Source organism: Varanus komodoensis, unplaced genomic scaffold (assembly GCF_004798865.1).
Source record: "Varanus komodoensis strain SLA01 unplaced genomic scaffold, ASM479886v1 scaffold30, whole genome shotgun sequence".
Classification (NCBI taxonomy): domain Eukaryota; kingdom Metazoa; phylum Chordata; class Lepidosauria; order Squamata; family Varanidae; genus Varanus; species Varanus komodoensis.
Window position 1 is genome coordinate 287,504 of NW_025335762.1, and position 21,226 is coordinate 308,729.

At 54.2% G+C, this 21,226-nt stretch overlaps 1 protein-coding gene across 2 annotated transcripts in view; it reads right to left on the minus strand.

Moving 5' to 3' along the window:
- Nucleotides 1–3,395: 3,395 nt before the first annotated feature.
- SEMA4C (semaphorin 4C) overlaps nucleotides 3,396–21,226 on the minus strand; it is a 56,365-nt gene continuing 38,534 nt past the window's right edge. The window contains exons 3-15 of one of the 2 annotated variants that reach the window (XM_044437490.1): nucleotides 16,772–16,920; nucleotides 15,725–15,787; nucleotides 13,968–14,066; nucleotides 13,770–13,866; nucleotides 13,370–13,486; nucleotides 12,381–12,532; nucleotides 11,116–11,291; nucleotides 10,420–10,564; nucleotides 10,061–10,283; nucleotides 8,483–8,598; nucleotides 7,272–7,429; nucleotides 6,819–6,889; nucleotides 3,396–5,598 (exon numbers count right to left, since the gene is read on the minus strand). In XM_044437490.1, the coding sequence (XP_044293425.1) occupies nucleotides 4,757–5,598; nucleotides 6,819–6,889; nucleotides 7,272–7,429; nucleotides 8,483–8,598; nucleotides 10,061–10,283; nucleotides 10,420–10,564; nucleotides 11,116–11,291; nucleotides 12,381–12,532; nucleotides 13,370–13,486; nucleotides 13,770–13,866; nucleotides 13,968–14,066; nucleotides 15,725–15,787; nucleotides 16,772–16,920 (2,408 nt within the window). In that variant the 3' untranslated portion in view covers nucleotides 3,396–4,756. The remainder of the gene's footprint in view (nucleotides 5,599–6,818; nucleotides 6,890–7,271; nucleotides 7,430–8,482; nucleotides 8,599–10,060; nucleotides 10,284–10,419; nucleotides 10,565–11,115; nucleotides 11,292–12,380; nucleotides 12,533–13,369; nucleotides 13,487–13,769; nucleotides 13,867–13,967; nucleotides 14,067–15,724; nucleotides 15,788–16,771; nucleotides 16,921–21,226) is intronic. The other variant, XM_044437491.1, reaches the window with a different exon arrangement.

Genomic DNA, 21,226 nt, shown 5'->3' on the forward strand with positions numbered 1-21,226 from the left:
CTTCCAGCTCTACAAAAACCCTCTCCACAAGATGGACAAGTTGCATTCCTCTCCCGGGTATTTTTTCTGGATTTCTATTCCAATCACCACTCAGCACCTGTGGCTCCTAAGCTTATGCACCCATGTGCTTTTTCAAGTGCCTGGCAGTGGACAGCAGGCGAACGGTCCCCCTGCTTCCTGCTTGGAGGTGACCCGTGGTCCTAAAATACGCATCTCTGCATATCATGTGCCGTGTACAACATGCACGCACGCCTTGCCCGCTTCTCTTTCCGGACAACTAAAAAGCAACACCTGCCTTTCATATCCCTAAAAGGGGTGTGCAGAACCAAACTGTTTTAGCAGCTGGTTTTCAGACGGGCTGCTTACTTCTAACCTCAGAGAAATCGCATGCCAGGTGGGCCCAAACCCTACTGCAAGAAGCATGGTGGCCAGAAGCTGGGGAGCTTCAGACTGTTTCTAGCTCTGCCAAAGAGGGAATGAGTGCTGCCTCAGTTTCCCCTGCCAGATCCTGGGAAGAAATGCTGAGCTCAGGCTCATCAGATCCCCTAGTGGGAATAACGACACAGGCAACGAAAATGACCAGGGGGCTGGAGCAGGGCCCTGTAAGGAGCAGCAACGATAATGGGGACTGTTCAGCTCGGAAAGCAGGCGAGGAAGGGGAGGCAGGCTGGAGGTGTTGAACGTCATGCCTGGCGTGAAAAAATGAAGAGGGAGACAGAACGCCCGAACCCGGGGGCATCCCATGAAGCTGATGGGTGGCAAGTTTCGGGGCGGATCAAAGGAAGGGCCCCTTCATGCAGTGCAGAGCTGGGTTTGCCGCCTTGGGAAGTGGTGCTGGCGGCCAATCCGGGTGGCTTTAAAAAGGACTGGACAGATTCACAAGGGAGGAGGCTGCCTGTGGCTGCGGGCTTCCTTCTTCACCAGAGGTGGCCTGCCTGCAGGCACCGGGTGCGAGGAGCTGGGCAGGAAGAGTCCTGTGCAGGACTTTGCGTCGGATCCGACAGGACTTTTCCGATGTTCTTACGAGCGGTCGCGCACTGGGAGGAGAGCCCTGTTTCTCTGGAACCGTCTGCTCCTCGCTGCAGCCCAGCTGTCTCTTTTGATGGCACTAATGAGCCAGGATGGAGGGCAAAGGCACGGTCAAGGCAGCAGAAGGCCATGGGAAAGGAATCCGTGCCAAACGAGATGGCTCGGGGGGAACAGCACCCACTTCCCGTCGGCTTCCTTCGCTCTCTCTCTCACACACGGATGACGGGGCCCCTCTTAGTCAACCCATTCCAAGGGTCCAAGCCTTCTCAGTTTTCCCAAATATACTGAGGAAATAAAAATAGCTAACAGCCCAGACAGTCCAGACTGCTACCAACTCCTGGCAAGTGGGGCAGCTTGGCTTTTCTTTGCCAGCTCTGTCTCTGTTGCTTCATTTTACCCAAATGCACCTGAAGATCGAAAATGCATCTGTCCTGACCATCTATATGCAACTGAGAGCTGCAGCAAGATGCTGCAGCGTATCTGCTGCCTCGGACAGAGCTCCTGCCCAGGGCACCAACCAGCCAAAACCTCTTCCAGAATACGCCCAGTTCTGCTCCTCTCTCCCAGCATTTTTCTGGTTTTCCTACTGGCATTTATTACTTTGCAGATGCTGTGCTTATGCATTGGTTTGCTTTTAAAATCACTCAATTTAGTTTCATTCTCTAAAGATTTGTTTCAAATGTTTGTGAAGCTCAGGGCTCCCTTGAGTACACTATACGATCCCCTTTGGATCACAAAGATATTAGCACTCAGCACCTGAGTTGGAGCCAATTTGGAAATAGGAAAACTGGGGCCCCATGGAATCAGCAAGGCCAGTCGCTTTTCCTGGGGGTGGGAGAAGAGCCCTAGAGATGCCAGTGGTTCAACACTCCTGCCACAGAATGCCTTAAAAGCTAGATCCCTGCCCCAAGGAGTCTGCAAACCACACAATTGCTGCATACAGCCACACCCCTTTCACAGATAACTCGCATCCCGGCTCTGTCTTTTGCAGCTAAAATCAATGAACTAGAACTCCGGCCACACTCAGAGCCATGCCTTGGAAGGGGACAAAAGAGAGAGAGAGCATTTTATTATTCTTGCTGCAGGAATGAAGGTAGAACCGACAGCGCGCTTGATGTGTTCGCAGACCAGAGCAGACTCAGCCCCTGCAAAGCTGCTGCCCTGCTGCTTAGCGGCTAAATAGAACTGACTTAACGCCCCTAAGCTGGGAAGGGCGCCTCGCTGGGTCGCGTGGAGCCTCGAGTCAACCCACCGTTGTCCCTTGTACTGGAGCACAAGGTGGGTGGGTGGGCGGGCAGCAGTCTGGCTTGAGGCAGGATAATGCTGGGTAACACTGGCCTACCCCGCAGGTCTGTTTTAAGGGCCATTCACCCTTCAGCTCAACCCCTTAATCTTCACCCCCAACTACAGCCAAGCCGGAATGTGTGGACAAATATCCTTTGCTGGCTCAGCTCTCCCCTCCCCTCTCGGAGTTGTTTTCTGCTCAGCCCAAATTGACCGGAAGCTCCTTGAAGCCTCCTTGAAGCCTCCACGAACCTCCACTAAGCGTCCCGTCCCTTGAAGTGCTGCATCAAAGTACATGTTTGATTTCGAAAGGCCTTTTCTTCTCGTTCTTTGTAAGGCACCTTATATAGAAGTAGAGCTATGGGAAGGAAGGAAGGAAGGAAGGAAGGAAGGAAGGAAGGAAGGAAGGAAGGAAGAGGGGAAGCCCAGGAATCATGCAATCCTGTACGGCACTCCAGAGGTTTGCGGCAAAGCCTTTAAAATAACCATTTCATTTCCCCAGCACAAGGCCATTTTCAGCGGAGTGTCTGATCGTCCTCTCTCGCGTCTGGCCGAGAAAAGCCCTGCTGTGGCTGCTTTTTCCAGAAATGGTGCTGTCAGAGAATCAGGTGGGGATTAAAAGCTCTATAGGAAAGCGCATCCTTAATGTGTGAATAGATTGCACAGATAGTCATCGCTGGCCTTAGCTCTGTGTCCTGTCGCTCTTTCACCACCACTTCCAGCAGGGAGAAGCACGGTCCCATGGGGGGGGGGGGCCTTTGCCCTCTGCAGGGATGGGAATGGAGAAATGACCTTTTATAGGCCTGCCGCTATTTTCCATGAGCTCACGGGAAAAGGGAAAACGGCTGGGAGGCTGGTGGAAAGGCAGTCCCCCTCCAGATCACAAAGAGGCCCAGAAACAGGAGCGCTAAGATCGGGAGCGCCAGGGCCAGTCCAGGGCGGGAGGGTTCCTGTCCTGGCCACCTTTCTTCGGTGCGATGTTCCCAAACCTCAAGAAGACACCCAGGACATGAACCTGCACCTATTAACCCAGTGCTCAGAGAAGGGAGAACAAGACGCCCCAGTTCAACGCACCACAAACATCTGTTTTTTCTCTCTCCGTTTTATTATTAATATAAAAATATTCAGATATTTACATCAAATAAATATATTTCAGTAACAAATAAATTACACGACTTGCTGGGGGCCTGGGTGGAGAGAAGCACAAGGGCTTTTACGAAGAAGCCTCTCTTTTATGTACACTGTGTTTAAAAAACAAGATACAAAGAGGGAAGTGGGGGAGATCAGTTGGGGGAGTGACGCATGCTGGGCCAGGAAGGGGGCTGGCTGCAAGACGGCTTGGCTACCAGCCAGAGCTGCAGCCAGGGCATGTTGGGGGCTCCACACCGCATGCTCCCCACCCCGAAAAAGTGGGCACAGGAAGCTCAGTTTAGTCACAGCAATCAGTTCGGATTTTTTGGAGGGCTTCTCTCCTCCTCCTCTCTCGCTCGCTCGCTCACTCACGCTCTCTCTCTCTCTCTCTCACACACACACACATACCCTGCAGAGGCAATTCAGCCACGGACAAGGAACGGGGCTCCCACACTTGGAAGGAAGAACTGGGGTACCACGAATTAGGGCTGGGGAGCAGAGGTGCGGAAGACAGCACAACCCGTGTCGGGCACAGCTGGCTCCCCGGTGAAAGAGGGGAGCCACCGAGGACGTGGCAGGACGGCAAAGCACGATGATCGAGCGCGGCCCCCTGGAAGCGCACCCTCTGGCCCACCCCCTCGCGGACACAGTGCTTTCCCGGGCCAGGAGGCCCTCCAGGTTGTGCCGCCTGACCGCAGCCCTCCTCGAGCCGCGGACGCCCGCCCTTGCGGAGCCTCACAAGCAGGCACGCTCTGCAGCGTTCCTTCAGGAACCGGGGGCAGGCGGATTTTTGTGCCCCCGGCCTGCCTCTGCGGGAAAAATGCAGGCTCTCAACCAGCTTGGACCATTCCTTTCACACGGCAGTTACTGGTTGGGTATGGGACAGAGAAGGGAGACACTGGGGTGCCTCTGCTCCCGGAACTGGTTCCACTGGCCTCTTCCGAGGAGCTCTCCAGCACTGACTTGAGCCACGGGGGGCCATCCCGGAAAGAAATCGGCTCGGACTGGGCCCGGCTGCTTGCCCGTTGGTTCAACGGGGAGCTCCAACTCCCCACCCGAGGCAAAAGGAGCGCGGAATCCTGCCCCCAAAGTCTGGGGGACGTCTCCAAGGGAAGCCCGGCTGAAAACACTAAAAGTCTGAGCAGCATGGCGAGAAGGTGTCCTGGCAGTGTATAAAACCGGCAGCATTGGCTAGAAAACAAACCAAGTCCTTAAATAGGTGTCTAAAAAGCCGCGGTAGTCCCAGCTGGGGGCAGTGATTCGGGCCCTTTTCGTGAGGTAGTTGAGTTAGACGCGGGAGTCTGCGGGCGGCTCATACCGACGACTCCTCGGGGTTCGAGTCCGGCAGGGCTTGCCGCTGTTTGAGCTTCCGGCGCAGCTCCTCGGCCAGGTCGCTGTAGTCCGGGCGCTCCTCGGTGCCCAGGTTGAGGCGGATGTAGCCGTTGGAGGAGGAGCCGCGGATGTTGCCCAGGTTGATGCGGCTGGGCGAGTGCAGCGGCGGCGACTGCAGCGGCTGCCCCGGGATGCCGTTGGTGGTGGGCGAGGGGGTGCTGCCCCCGTTCTGGCACACGGCGTGGCCTGGGACGATTTTGAGGGAGCCGTCCGAGTAGTAGTAGCTGGCCGGGTCCCAGAGCTTCTCGTCCGAGTCGGAGGTGGCACTGGGGATGAAGGTGGGGCTCTTGGCCTCCTTGGGCGGCTCGATGGGGTAGACCAGGGTGCTCTCGATGGCCTTGGAGGCCTTCTCGAGCTCCTCCTTCAGCCGGCGGCGCAGCGACACGACGACCAGCAGGAGCACCAGGCACACCACGGAGAGGGCGATCACCAGCATCCACACGAGGCCCAAGCCCTCCAGCGGGGCCCGGGTCTCCAGCGACACGGCCGGGCCGGACACCACCGAGACGGCGTAGCTCTCCACCATCAGCTCGTTGCGCTCCTCCAGCTGGACGCACCGGTACAGCCCCGCGTGCCGCGGGCCCACGGCCAGGACGATCAGGGCCTGGAGCTGCGCGTCGTGCAGGACCGAGGCCGGCTCCTCGGGCAGGTCCCTGCCGTTGAAGCTCCAGCGGGGCGTGGCGAGGTTGGAGGTGAGGCGGCAGGGCAACACCAGGTCCGTGCCGGCCACCACGGTGATGTTTCTGGCCGCCGCTTTAGCTCCTGGGAAGAGGAGGGAGTGGGTGAGCAGCCAGGCAGCCAGCAGGCCTCCCTGCGGGGCACGGAGCGCCCTGCTTTTGGGGCTCTGCACACGTCCCCTGCCGGCCTTGCTTGTGGGTCCACCCGACAAGCTGCGAGCCTCCGCACTGCCTCTGCGTCCAGCCGGCTCTTTCTTTTAGAAGCAGGGGGTTTAAACGCAAGCGTGAGAGAAACGGCTTCCCATGTATGGATTTGCCTTAGCCCCATTGTCCAGACAAGCAGAAAGGGACGTATTCCTGGCGGAGGGCTCAGATCACCATTCTGCGGTAAAACTGAAGGAAGATGCAGCAAACAAGTCCTGCAGCTAGAAACCATGCCACCAAATAAGGAGCAGGGCTTCAGGTCACGCGGGTGACCTGCTTCAGAAGCCACCCCTTCGGACTGTGGAAGGCGACCGGGAAGGAGCGTGGGCACAGAGGGGGCACAGCCCCACCTGCCTCTCCCCACTCCCAGGTCGCTTAAGGACAGACCTAGATCGGTGAAGCAAGGTTTCTGTGGTGTGTCGGAGGCCCTGCCCCGGAGCCGCCTCTAAAGGAAGCCAGGAGGCAGGGCCTTCTCAGCTGTGGCACCCCATCCCTGGAATCAGCTTCCCAGAGATATTCCCAAGCGCTGTCCTCATACACATTCCAGTGCCCAATCGAGACATTTTTATTCAAGGAGCATGCTAATTGCTGATTATTTTTGTTGGAATTTGATTTTCATCGGTATTTTACAGTAATTTTAGTATTCTTCATTGTGATGTTTAAGGTTGTTCCAACAATCTGTTGTAAAACTATTGCTTGGTGTGCCTGCTGGGAGGGTAATGTTACTTTATTATTTATTGCCACTGTGGTTTTAATTGTTTTATTTTCGAAGTTCTATGTTGTTGGTTTTATTATGTAAACTGTCTACAGAGCCATGTGGCGGCAAGATGGTATATAAAAGTGCTAAATAAACAAATAAATTCTTTGCACCCTTCTCTCTGCAGTTATGAGAGACTGCGGTAGAATTTCTCAGGACTGCCTCCAAAATGCCCCCACGCAATTGCTTGAGCCTGCCTCTCAAACCCATCCTTCCCTGGCAATGTTGCCTCCGCCTTGCGGGACAGCAGCACCGAGAAATCGCAGGCCTCCACAACACGCCCACCGTGCAGAAGAAGTGCGTCACCAAGCAGAGCTGGCTGGCGCCTGCAGCTGGGGACTGACCTGGCCGGGCAGCACGCAGGGGGCTGCACATCGCAGGATCCACGCCCAGATCTTGGAACAGCACCGAGGTCCTGCAAGAGCAAAGAGTCCGTGCATCACAAGAGGCGTGAAACAAGGCTGGGGAAAAGCCATCCAGGACAGCGCCTAAGTGTGGGGCCTGAAAACTGAGCAGGCTGCATGTTGTCCTGTGCAGGTATTAAGTTTGACCCTCAGAGATTTGCCTTTTATTGCTGCTGCTGTTTAAAGCAAGTTTCTAGTCCTCACAGTGACTGAAAAGTAATTGTAACATGCAGGACGGTAGGCATCGAAGGGATAGAAACCAGACTCACAGGAGCTGGTGTGCCACTTCTCGGTGCATTCACACATGCACATTTCCCTGATTGCTGAATGAGGACCCCGAACGCTCCCCACCACCCCTTCCCTTTTCCCCGGCTCAGCCGATGCACCGTGTACCCGTCGTAAGCATCAATGCGGACGCAGCGACTGCCGTTCCAGGTCCAGGCGCAGTAGGGGTCCTTGGCAAGGATGCAGTCGGAGCAGGAGCGGTACTTCCCGCACTCGGCCACGGGGAGCTGGATGACTTGGGAGTCGGAACCCACAAAAAGCACCCTCTAGGAACGGAAAAGACGACCACTCAGCATCCTAAAGACCCCTCATTCTCCAAGCTCTTGCACCCCACACGCTGCTCCCGTGGAGCCAAGCTTCTGCTGGTTCCTTAAACAAGCTTGTTTCTAGCCCTGGCGGTTCCAGAGAACACCCCACAAACACGCAGGAGGTTTTTGGTGTCATTCGAGAAGCCCAAAGCGCTCAGCGGACTCCGGGAGTCTGTCGTGTTCTGAGGGCTCCACTCCCACCCTTCTCTCGCTCCAGACCATTCCCCTTCCACCAGTTCCTCACCCCAAGAGCCCCCTGACCCGATGTCTGATCTCCAAAAAGAGAAGTAGCTGAAGTGAGCAAGCTGCCTTAACTTGCACAATTTATCTCAGCAGTGTGCGCACGTGTGTATCTAACTAACACACACACACACACACACAATGCTATAGGGCAGCGGTTCCCAAATTTTTTCGGTCACAGAACCTTTCTGAAGACGTTTTTCCCCGTAGAACCCAAACTCTATCCCTGAACCCACAACGTTCTTCCTTCTTTCACATGGTCCTGAGTACTTTGGATAACGTAGGAGGTTTGGAAATAAAGAGAAAGCACTTCAAATACAACGAATGAATAAAGCGACTGTATGGTAATATCCCAAATGAGTTCTGTCAATTATACCCAGCGCGACACAGCAGAGTCCTGAGAACCAAATGATGTGCTGCATTTCCCTGTTTGATGCTCGGACCCCAACCGACAGCCGGATAGTTGCCCTTGGCTGGTTCCATTTCACAATCCGTTTTAAATTTGACTTTTTGGAGTGTTCGTGGAACCCCCATGAGGCTTTTGAGGGTTCTGCGGAACAGTTTGGGAGCCGCTGCTCAAGGGGAACGAGGGGGCTTGGGAAGGTCTCCCGACTGGCACCGGTCTCCTCCCGAAATTCCAGTCCTGGAAGCAGGCAGCCCCCTCAGCTGCCGCAGGACAACGAGTCTCATGGTCCACCACTGCTGGCTGTGCTGAAGGCCACCGAGGCCTGCCTGCCCGCCCGCCCACCTCTGGGCAGGGACCCTGCTCACCTTCTGCACGGACAAGACCAAGCTCTTGATGGGCTGGGCCCCCTCAAAGACGTGCAGCTCCTCGATGAGATGGACGCCCGTCGGCAGCACCACCGCCTTGTACAGCCACCCGCGATCTGTGGGACATTCGTGGGTTGTATTTATTTATTTAGTTAGAGTTTTTATATGCTGTCCAGTACTGAGGTCTCTGGATGGCTTACAAAACAACCACATACAACACATACACAACAAACTGCATTCAACCATTAATGATAAAATCCAAGTTAAAACCAATTAACTGCTAAAATATTGGGAAAATAAGAAGGTCTTCGCCTAATACTAAAAAGAATAAAGCGACTGCGCCAGGCGAACCTCTCTGGGGAGCGTGTCCCACAGTTGGGGCGCCACTGCAGAGAAGGCCCTGCTCCGGGCAGCGACCCTCCTAATCCGGGGAAGGTCGGGCGGTCACGGCAAGGAACGAGCGCACACAGAATTGCCGGGGTTCAGCGGGCCATTCCCCGCGGGCAAACCGCCCCGGCACTTCTGAGAATCCGTGCCGTGGGCCTGCTGCCCCTGCCTCACCAAGGGGGGCACCACCGGGCACTTGGGCGGCAGTGCCCTCCTCTGCCAGGGAACGGCCACAGGGCAGGTGAGGCTGCTGTTCAGCCCGGAAGCACATCTGGCAGCCCCACACATCTGGGGGGAGCAGGTCTACCCAGGGAAAATGGCTCTCTCCGAGGACTAGAGCAGGAACTCCGTGAGACCTCCTGCTACATTTTGTCTGAGGTTCCTGGGATGAAAGCGGGGAGTAAACAGGGACTGAGAGCCAGACTAGTGTGGGGAGACTGGAGAACTGGGAGATCCTGGTTTGCCTGTTCGTTTATTATCTTTATACCCTGCCCTTTTTTTCCTTTCGAGGAACTCAAGGAGGTTTGCATCCTTCTCCTCCTCCTGCTCCAAGTCTTATTCTCTTACAACAACAACCTTGTGAGGTAGGCTGGGCTGAGAGTCTGTGGCTGACCCAAGTCACCCAGCTGGCTCCACGGCTGAGCGGAGACTTCAGCCTGGGTCTCCTAAGTCCTGCTCCAGCACTCTTAACCATTACACCACTATAACATATTTTTATATTTTATTATGGATTTTTAATCTAAATTTTGGTTAATTTGTTGGTTGTGTTTACTGGTGTGTGAGAATATATTTTATTTGAGGTCCTCTATTATTTTATTGGTTGATCTTTTTATATGTTTAATAACTGCTTTATTGTAATTTACGTATGTTTTTATGTTCTAGTATTGTAACCTTACGAGGTGGCATAAAGATGGAATTAATTGAATACATAAATACACCACAAGTAAGTGACTTTGGGCCAGTCACTCACTTTCAGTCCAACCTACCTCTCAGGGTTGTTGTTGCGAGGAGAAAGCAGAGCCATGTAAACTGCCTTGGGGTCCTCATAAGAGGTAAAAGTGGGATATAAATGCAGAGTGGCAAGAATAATAATAAATGGGGAGGACAGACATGCAGTGGGGCAAGAGCAGTTCTACAGGGGGGCTTCCCGCCCGCCCACCAGCCAGGGGCGCGGCGGCTGCGGTCCCATACCTGTCCCGATGTACAGCACTTTGTAGGGCTTGCCGTCCAGGCCGTGGACGCGCTCCACCACCAGCTGGGTGAAGTTGGTCTCCTTCTTGACCAGCAGGGGCCGGTCGCCCTGTGGCGGCACCACCTTGTCCATCAGCGGGTGCTTCTTGGCAAAGTTCAGCGTGTTGTCGGGCAGCTCCAGCGAGCTGGTGAAGCTGTTCTGCCGGTGCCAGTCGGTGATGCACTGGACGGGAAGGGAAGGGAAGGGAAGGGAAGGGAAGGGCATGGAGCCTTCTGCCAGGGCTTGCCACGAGGCCGGCTCTGGGAAGAGGCTTCCCCGGGGGCAAAGCAGGGGGGGGGGGGGGGAGGGAGGGACTTACAGCTCCTGGACGGGGGACGGGCTCCTGGTCCGAGTACCGCACCCACTTGTGGGCAATCTCGCTGTACTCCTTGTAGGGGCCTTCAAACACGTTCTGCATGTCTAAAATCTGGTACTGGCAGATGGCAGAAACGTCAACATCTCCCCTGAAGAAGGAAGGACGGAGGGAAGGAAGGATTAGCATCAAAGACAGCCAATACTGTGAACATTTTATTGCCATTAAGCAAGCCTCCCTTCTGCTTAAGGCAGGAAGGAAAAAAGGGGGGACGTGCCATATTCAAGTGCAGAAAGAGCCAAATCCCCAACCTGTGCAAGTCATGCAAAACTGCGCACATTTCCCTCCTTCTGAGTCATGGTTTTGCATAACCTGATTTGCTTAACCTGCAACACCATGGAGGAGCAAAGCGGAAAACGAAAGACGGACACAACAGTGAGGCTGCATCCTGAGCCACTGAACTCTTGTTCAAATGACCCTCTGGTGCCTGAGATTTAGGCCAAAGAGGGCTGTTCTTGAAGATATCCTCACAGCCTTATGGACCAGAAACTTGCCGTTTCAAAACAGCGACAGGCGAAATTCACAAGGAGCGGCATCCTGTTCCCGCCCCCACCTCCATTGTTACATCTTGCCGTCTGAAATTCGCTTGGCTGCCCACCCAGCTGGCCCTCATAGACCAGGGGACAAGCGCCCTTTCCTTACCAGCGTGCCTGGAAGACCCCAAAGAAGCTGGTCTCGCGCCAGTGATCCCCCGTCAGTGTGAAGGCTCCCTGGATCCGGTTGAAATGCAGCTGCTGCTCCGGAATGGAGCAGAGTAGCCGCGCCTTGAGGAAGGTTGTCCAGCGCTTCTGCAGCGTCCGGGCACCCCCCATGTCCCCCTGCAGAGAAAGAATCAGAGAATCACAGAAGAGTAGAGCTGGAAGGGTCCATGAAGGCCCTCGCGTCCAACCCCTGCTGCTGCAGGACACCACGCCACACCCTCCCACTCAGAGGGCTGCCCAGTTTCTTCTTGAATGTGCCCAGTGTGGGAGAGCCCCCCACCTCTCCAGGCAGCCGGTCCCACTGTCGTGTTGCTCTGGCAGTGAGGAAGCTTTTCCTGTTGTCCAGCCTGCATCTGGGTTTTTGCAGCTTGAATGGATTATTCCCTGCCCTGCACTCTGGCATCAGCGAGAGAGAGCTTGACCTTCCTCTCTGTGACAGCCTTTGGGGTACTTCTAGAGGGATATTATGTCCCCCATCAGGCTTCTCTTCTCACAGGGCAGTGTTTCCCAACCCCAGATCATTTTTGTTGCCCTCCGCTGGACCCTTTCTAATTTACCTGCACCTTTCTTAAATCTTGTGCCCAGAACTGGACACAGTAGAAGAGCTTGTAGGAAGTGTGGCCCCTTTGTCTTGTGTGCCTTCTAGACTAGAAGGCTACAGTCTTATGCGAGAGCATCAGGGTACTTTGAAGAGTCACAGTCACTAAAGGGAGGGAGCATCAAGTCCCTGCCCCAAGGCGCTTGCCAGCTCTGCTTCAGGAGGAAAACATGGCACCCGGTTGGGTGTGAAGAATCCAGCATATGGCCACACACGCCACGCCTTGCCTGCTAGGTGGCCCGTCCCACCCCCAGTGTCATGCATGGGGCAGCCCCCTCTGGGGTAAGAGGCCTGTACCGCATGCCCAGAAGCTGTGGCGGGGGGAGGCGTAGCTGTGTGGTGGGGCTATCCACATGTGCACGCAGAAACGGGGGGAGGATCCCAAACGGAATGCATCTTTCTCCCTCTCCTGAAGGTGGGGAGCACTCGCCAAGAACTCGGCATGGGGGCCACAGGGAAGCAGACAGGGGTCCGGGTAGCCGCGCCCGGGGAATCTGAAGTGGATTCTCCCACAGCCCCGCATGGGACCGGGGGGTGGGGAGAATAGACAGGGACACGCGAAGTGGTGTGGGGCTTCCGAGAAAGCCCACCCAGGACTGCACGCCCACCTTGCAGACTCGGGCCACGCGAGCCACCACCTGGTCGATGTCGCAGTCGAACTCCACGGCGCGCTCACTGAAGAAGAAGTAGACCTTGTCGTCATCGCCTCTGTCGCTGCCCTTGCTCTCCTGGACAAACGCCGAGCCCACAAAGTGGGGCTCTGCAAAGAGGGGAAGGTGCACAATGAACAGCGAGATCTGGACCAGAACCACACCAGCTCCGAGAGGCAGAAACAGAGAAGCAGTGCAAGTCAGAAGGGACCCCCTGGGCCATCTAGTCTGACCCCTGGCTCCAGCCGGCACCGCTCATGACATGCCCACCAGGTGCCTGTCCAGCCTATCCTTGAGCACCCGCACCGATGGGGCCTCAGCTGTATTGTACTGTATTGGGACCATATTGTAAAGAGACTGTCTTGTATTTTTATTCTGTTTTATTGAATGAATTTTAGAAATATAGAAACACAGCGAGCCAAAAGGGGCCTCCTGGACCGACACGTCCTGCCCTCCACTGCAGGGAAGAAAGGCCATGACCCAGCCCTGCGTGGCGCCCCCTCGCTACATGTACGCTGCTAATGGGTCCCCTCTGAGTCTCCTCCTCGCAGGGCTGAAAGGCGCAGCTCCCCGTCTCTCCCCATATGGCTCCCCCTGCAAACCGGCCACCATCCCAGTGGTCCCTCACGGACGCCCACTTTCCCAGCACACACAGGCCATGGGCAGACACTCCTGGCTCTGATTCTGAGAGCTCCCAAGTGGGGGGCAAGGTGTTGATATACTAAACACGTGTAAAAAACCCCGAGGGCCAAACTGGCCCCCAGGCGTGATGCCCCGCACCCAAGCCAACGGGGGTAGCTGATGGGAAAGTCCCTGTCCCACGCGGGGACACCCCGTGCCCAGCTGGAGAAAAAGACCAGCCTGTTCTAAGGCAGCATCCTATGTCTATCATTCCCATTTCTTTATTAGCTTTATGTCCTGCTTGTTCCTTTCCTGTCACAGTTTACCATTGAGCCAAGTGTGCAGCAGCTCGGTCTTGACTGAATACTGAGGGCCCAGGTTGCGCAAGATCACCGATTCGGTGCCCAGAAAATTGCTGAGAGTTGCGGAATACAACTCCTCCTCTGAAATGGACAGAAGAGAGCATGTTAGCCCAGCTGGTGGGATCCCTACAGATGAGAATGGGCTTGCTTAACAGCAGTGCTTCCCTGGTCACCTGTGGCGAGCAGAAAGTTTCCTGCAGGCAACCAGGCCGCAGAAGCTTTGCAGAAGCCGATTCTTTCCCTCACTCCCCACCAGACCCTCTCTGCGCAATCATTTCCACGAGCCTTGTGCAGGCAAATGACCAGCAACTGTCCTCCCACAGTTTGGATTCCTCACCTCTGATCCAAGAATGTGGCAACTTACCTACAATGAGGCCAGTGTATCCTTTGGCAGGGTCATAGGGACACTTTCCCCTTCCATCTTCAAAGGAAAGCCTGTCCAGGGAGAAAGTCGCCAGGTCCTGAAAAACATTCCACAAAAGGTGAGGATTAGAGGCTGGCGTCGACCCAGAATTATGCCAAGCAGAGTTGCAGTCACGGGAACGCTCCCGGCCATACTCACAATATAGGCGCACTTGGGCTGGAATGCATACGTGCCGCAGGTATACATGTGAGAACTATTGTAAATCTGCAGAAAACTGATGTAGTTGAAACAGTCAGTCTGGGGAAAAAAGAACTGGGCTGTTAGCGAGTCTCCAAACAATGGCCCAGAGCGGCTTTCAGTGTGCGACTGCATCTGTCCCAAGCAGAACTCCGCATCCTGGGCACCGTGGCTCCCTTCACAATATGTTTCTAGCTCTCAAGGCTAGTAAGACCACTTCAAGTAGCAAAATTTCAGAAGCCAGAGGGAGAAGATGTTCAGTGATGAGAAGGAAGGGCTCAGGCCCACGGAGTTTTTCTCCCGGTGCCCAAATGGCTAATCAAAATTGAAATGCAATCATGCAAAATCTGCCAACATGAATATTGTATGCAGCTATAACGCAAGTCGCAGAATTCAACTTTTCCTTGTGCTGGACGCACAAGTACAATGGCTTCAGTCACAGGGAAAAATACTGGGCTCCGGTTACGGCGAGGGGGTGGCGCTCTGGACAAGGGCGCCTGCGTGCCTGCATTTCGCACCCCCCCGCTAGCGTGATTGCTAAACAAACCAGGAAAGGTTTGCAGCTCTCTTTCTTTGCAATTTTCTTAGCAGAAGGACATATGCCCTGCAGCCACGCTCCTGGAAGAGAGATGCTCTCACACAGAGAGAAGCTGGTGATGCTTCTCCTAGCAGAATGCTTTGCTATCCACAAGCAAACCATATTATGAAAAGCACTTGTGAAAGATCAGCAGCCCACTGAATTATGCTCGACAGATACAATGTAAAATCTGTTCAACTCAAAGTGGGAGATCTAGCAAAAATTATTTCAATGGCAGCGGCGGCGGCTCAGCCCAGTCCTCCATCCCCAACTGGAGAAGGAGCGTCGAGATGGACGGCAAAGCCCTGGAAAGATTTCCCCAGAAACTCGTGGGCTCACATTGGCCTGCCTGTCGCAGACACAGCTGAGCCGGCATTCGAGTTTGTCGGCGAAGTTTGCCAGGACGATGGAATGCAAACAGAGCGGAGGGGAAATGCAAACACAGCCGCTCGCTGCTGGCTTCACCTGCAGAGCAGGACTCTGGGGACCAGGGTTTAGTGGTGTTCCCAGGGGCAGGCTGCCGCCGCACCGTGCAAGTGGGGGCACCGCCAGCCGGCTCAGACCCCTGCCGCTCTGCACGGTGCTGGCACGGTGGTCCGAGGAAGAGGAGCCGAGGCACCCTGAGAAGCCCAGAGCGGCGCTCAGAGAGTCCCTGGCCCAAATCTCGCCTCCACTGCCAGCTCTCTGGCTCTCACGTTCTCCCCCTCACACCCACCTGCTGCACAGGCACCTCGAAGCTTCTTCAGCCAGAGTTTTACTCAGGAAGGGCTTCGAAAGCGGTCCCCGAGCAAGCTGTGAGACAACCCTCCCAGAATGGGATGGGAGCACTCTAGTGGCTTCTGGACCCCCCTTCCCTTGGGGAAGCTTCAAAACAGCACCCGAGCAAAGCAGTGATTCTCCCCCTGCCTCACACTGTTCTGCCCCTGGGAAATTACCTGGGCTGTCCCTGATGTTGTGTAGGGGTGTGTGTGTGCGCGTGCGCGTGCATGAGTGTGTGGGGAGGGAGGCATTAATTCAAAGGGAGTAAGGCGAAGCTAAGCCATCTCCCAAGACTAAAGCAAACTAACAAATCTTGAAATCATACACATAGGTAAAACCGAGAATGAAAAGCACAGGTAAACTCCCAGATGACTTGGCTTACCTGGTTACTTTTGCCCTTCTGGATACACTCTGCTTTTTTCTCTGCTGGAGCTTCCCAGAGAATCTACAAAGAACAGTCATGTTTCTTTAGCATCCCGTGATCACCACCTCTGATGCCTCCTCTACCCTGTCATGGAGGCCCTGGGTGCTTTAGGGGACAACAAGGAACCTTCACATCTTGGGACTGTGTGCAGCGCTTTGAAAGCGCTTCAGAATGAGCACAGGATGACAGAGAGCAAAAAGCCGCAGTGCAGGCTGAAATCCCAGCCTGTGGCTCCAAGCAGCCATGCGCAAGGCTCCCCTTCGTCCACGCCCTGGCCTCCTTCAGGCTTTCTCGTGCCTGCACTCGGAGAGCCCAGCCGGCTCCTTCCCATCCACGCAAGAGCAGGACTCGGCAAGCGGGCACAGCTGCGCTCATTCCAAGAAGGCATGAGCCAGCGGAGACGTCCCCCTGGACTGTGCCCCAGCAGTCAGGTCAGCTTGCCTCTGCGCTGCAACGCCTCGGTGGCAGCGCAGATTCACTGCCCACGCTTGCCCGAGCATGGGGGACACCAGGGTGGCCATTCACGCGGGTTGGCAGGAGCACTGCCTCGTTCACAGAGGAGAGAGAAGCCCATTTGGAAAGCTCTGCCATAATTTAGACTGCAGCGCGGGGCATCTGGATGCCTCACATTAGCAGGGGAGGCCAGGTGAGTTGCGTGCTCGTTCGGTCGGCCCCCCCAGGCAGCCGCCGATGGCTCGCGGGCCAGTTCCAGCACCCTGCAGCTCCCCGTCACCCCCCTTTCTTGAGTTTTGGTGTTTGAACTAGCTTTGGCCCTGGATAACCCTTCGGAGAAAGGATGCATGCGGATCGGAGGACTGTCTTCCGACAGGCCCTCAAATAGAGGACCTTCCTCTAAACCAGGAGACAGTCTTGCGGAGTGCAAAGGCCACTGGCCAGCCAGTGCCTCCGAGCCGTGATAGCAAAGTGGGGGGCAAACCTCCGACAAGCGGCTCCTGGGGCGCCTCCTCGCAGGCGCCTCCTCGCCCCGACACCCCACCCACTCACCACTTCTTCGAGCTCCATGCTGCTGGTGCTGAGGGCAAAGATGGCTTCTCGCGCCCCGACATAGAGCAGCCCTTTCGGATCGGCCAGTGTCAGCGTCGTATAGTTCGACACTCCCGCGTGGGAGAAGCGCTTTGTCACCGCTTTCAGTTCTGTCAGGGAAGAGCAGGCTAAGTCAAGAGGATGAGCCGAAGGAAATAGCAACAGCCGGCACCGACCGCATTTCTACGCTGCCCCAGGCCACTCAGTGCTGGGGCTTAGCACCACGAGAACCGGAAGGGCTGCGTGCCGTTTGGAAGCGTGCGCCGGCTGTTGGGAACAACTCCGCAAACTTGCACGGGGCCATTCCCTGGCTGCCCCCGCCACCAGCGGCAGGGCCTGAGTGGTGGTCACAGCCTGCCTGTCCGCATGCCTCCTCCTCAAGGGGAGGCATTCTCTGCTCAACGCACCCTTTGGCAGCCGTTAGGGCTTCGGCAGCCAAGACTGGGCAAGCTGCTTTTAATCTATTTTATGTTCGTTCCTGGCCACTCTGGAAATGTGTTTCCACGTTTAAAGCCAGGGGCATGCATTTTCAGTAAAGACGTAATGCAGATTTCATTTCTGAGTCTAACTGGGGCAATTAACCGCCACGTCTCCGTGTGGGAGCCGCACATGGGCAAGTCTCACAGGCCCTTCCAGATAAGCGCAAGGGAGACTTCGCAGCCACGCACTTCCCATTAATTGCTCCCCTGCACGGTCCTACTATTTTCAGAAGCACAAACCCCTTCCTAGCCTTTCACCAGCCATCCCCCCACTGCCACACACACACACACACACACACACACACACACACACACGTGGTGTGCTGTTACGCATCAGCACCCCAGCATACATCTCCAGAGAAAAGGAAAAACTGAAATTAAAATAAAAGTGGCAAGCCTTGCATAGCAATTTTCCTCGGCAGCAAGACAAGTCCTGCCCACTTCCATTCTCTGGGTTTGCTACAGGAGGCGAGCGCCGACACACTGCTCTCATCCTCCGTCACATCACTGCTCCGAAAACCAGCCTCAGTTTCAGAGGACCAGAGGACCACTCAGTGTCTCCCGTATTCTAAGCCAAATAATTTCCCTGCCGTTCTCCAGAGGAGGATTAAAGCCACGTAGGAACAGACAAAAAGCAAGGGCACCGAACAAAGCCTTCTCAGGTCCACAAATCCTGCCTGAGCGTCTCCAATTTCTGTTTGGATGGAACCCCGTTTTTTTGCAAATGTAAAACCAGTCCAGTGGTTCTCATTCCAGGCTCCACAGCCCGGAATCAATGGCTCTCTTGAAATCACAGATTCTAAGGTTTCACGCTGCAAGGCATTCTCTCTTTCAAAATACAAAACTGGCACAAGATAGAAGGAAACATGAGCACTCTCGGTGTTATTCTAAATGTCACAAGAAGAGACGCACAAAACTCTGCAGGGCTTTGGCGGCCCAAAGGGCTGCTTCACCACACATTTTTCTGAAGGAACCAAGGAGATCCCAGCTTAAAAACAGACTGGGAGATACAATGGAGATATAAAAAGGAACAGGTTAGGATGAAAACAGCGACCTGGTAGCGCAGAAGGAATGTCGACTCACAGGTTAACTCCTGAATTGGTGGTGCACAGTCAGAATGAGTAACCTCGGTTTCTTCCCAGGTGCTCCTTCCTTCTGATTTGCATTCATCTGCATCTCGGCCCCAATCCTGGGCTGCCTGATGGGTCATATTAGCCCAGAACTCTGGATTGGTGAGGCCGAACAACCAGCTTTCCACCCAACAAGAAACCATGGGCTGAAACACCAGGTGGTTTATTGTCCAGCAACTCAGAAATCTGGGTGTGCACATCCATCAGCCCAAATGCCAGCAGGCGGGTGGCGGCTTTCTTGCTCCCACAAGCCTCCAGCAACCCCACGGCATGAGAATACCAGAGATGCCCGATGCGGGAGCAGTCAAGATGACAGGCAGCCTTTCAATATTCCCCGGGGCTCCGCACGGCCTGATGCAAACATCAATCGAACGGGAATGAAATGCAGCTGCCTGCACCTTCCTCCGAAGACTCATCTCTCTCTTCCTCAAGATAATATCGAATGACTTACTTCTGTATAAACAATGGGGATTTCTTTCCTTTATTACGAACTGGGGTAGAACTGGTTACCTTAAGGAGCACTTACATCCATATATGCCCAGCCGCCCCCTGAGATCGGCGGGAGAGGCCCTTCTCCGGGAGCCCTCCGTGAAAGAAATTAGGAGGGTGGGTACTCGGAGGAGGGCTTTCTCTGCGGTGGCGCCTAAGTTATGGAATGCGCTCCCCAGAGAGGTCCGCCTGGTGCCGTCATTCGTTTTTCGGCGCCAGGCGAAGACCTTTTTATTTAAGCGGCATTTTAAATGTTAATATTATTGAATTTTATCTGGCCAGGGCAGCTTATTTTATATTGTATTTTTGTATTTTTAAGCTAATGTTTATATTTTTAAATTTAAGATTATAATTATTTTAATTTATTGTTGTAAGCCGCCCCGAGGCTTCGGCGAATGGGGCGGCATAAAAATGTTTCAATAAATAAATAAATAAATAAATAAATAAATAATTTTGGCTGCATCTTGTAAATGCCCGAGTCTTCGCGACAGACAGTTTTGTAATGTTCTGCTCTTTAAGGCTCAAAAGGAAATCTTTGAGGGGGAAAATGTGGTTTGGCTCGGTGCAGAAGCGGCACTGGAAGTGTGGATCAGGAGAGAACACCAGGAAAAGGGGTCTGGTTCCTGCAGTCTGCTTTGCACGTCCCCCCAAGCCACGCAGAGCTGCCACCATGGTTGGCTGCGGGTAGCACAGCCTGATGTCCAAACCCAGTGCGGCTTCTCCACCTTGTATGGTTTTTTGACAACACTCTGAAAAACCATGCCTTTTAGAGGGTTGCGTAGAACAGCTGTTCTCAGGATGGCTTATTGGGACGCCCAAACCCAGCAAGCACGTGGGCTCGCATGACACAACAATCCATCGTGAGTCACCAGCCACAACAGACTGCCCATGTCCTTCAAACCCAGGCCACCTCCCCCGAAGTCACTTCTTTTTCAGCAACGACCCATGGCTTGTTCCAGGGACACACTGGCTTCTTGTGTCATCTGCGAGAACCCAGGAAAGTAGCTTGCAGGGGCCAGCTGGAGACTTACTTGGCAAGAGTGGCCGAAGGAAAAAAATAGCATTTCCAATCGCACCCTTGCTCCTGTAGTGACAACCCATTTAGCAATGCCCAAGCAGCACCCTGGAGCAAGCGACAGCAGTTCTCCAAGATTGAAACAAAAAACAAAAAAAAGCCCCCTCCCCCAGTGTGCAAATGTTTTTGTAATTAGTGCGATTGCTGCTGGTGGTGATGGTTGTCTGGTCAATTGCCTTGCATGTTTCAGCTGTAAAAGACAGCAGAAGCGAAGCAGGAAATATAGCTATTTTGCACTCGGCTGACGAGTTGTCAATGGAAAAGCACAAAAACGGGGGCAGCAAAAGGGTGGGCGTGGGAGGCATTACCATTACTATCACATTTCTACACCAGCTGCAGTTGAAGCTCTCTGGGCAGGTCACCCACCCAGATTTCAGCCAGGCCCAACCCTGCTTAGCTTCCAGGTTAGGCAGAATCAAGCACTCCAGGATATATAGAAGCCTGAACAATATGCACAATATCTTTCAATTAGCAATGCAATTCTCTCAATATTAAGCACTGAGCTACAGCCTCTTAGGGCCCTCCATCTTTGCAGTGCTTCCCTGAGCCTGCAGCTACTCCAGAAAAGAAGCGAGAGGCACCGACACACCCCTTTCCATGGCTCCCTTTTGGAGCAGCCACTGCTCAGGTTACTCCTGGGCCCTGTCAGTCCTAAGAAAAAGCAGAAACAGAACCAAACCACAGAAACAGATGCCACTTTAGGGCTGGGGAGTAAATGGGTGGTAAATTAGCATGCCTGCAGTCTTCTGGATAAATAAATAGATAGCTAATAAGAAAAGAATGAGATAACAAGCAGAAAACGGCCGCAATTTATTTATTTATTTATTTATTAAAACATTTCTATGCCGCCCCATTCGCCGAAGCCTCGGGGCGACTCACAACACAAAGTTAAAATACAAAAGATAACAATATAAAATAAGTCACCCTGGCCAGATAAAATAAGCATAATATTAACAATTAAAATGACGCTTAAATAAAAAGGTCTTCGCCTGGCGCCGAAAAACAAATAACAACGGCACCAGGCGGACCTCTCTGGGGATCGCATTCCATAGATTGGGCGCCACCACAGAGAAAGCCCTCCTCCGAGTACCTACCCTCCTAATTTCTTTCATGGAGGGTTCCCGGAGAAGGGCCTCTCCCGCAGATCTCAAGGGGCGGGCGGGCATATATGGACGTAAGCGCTCCTTCAGGTAACCAGGACCCAAGCCATTTAGGGCTTTATAGGTCATCACCAACACCTTGA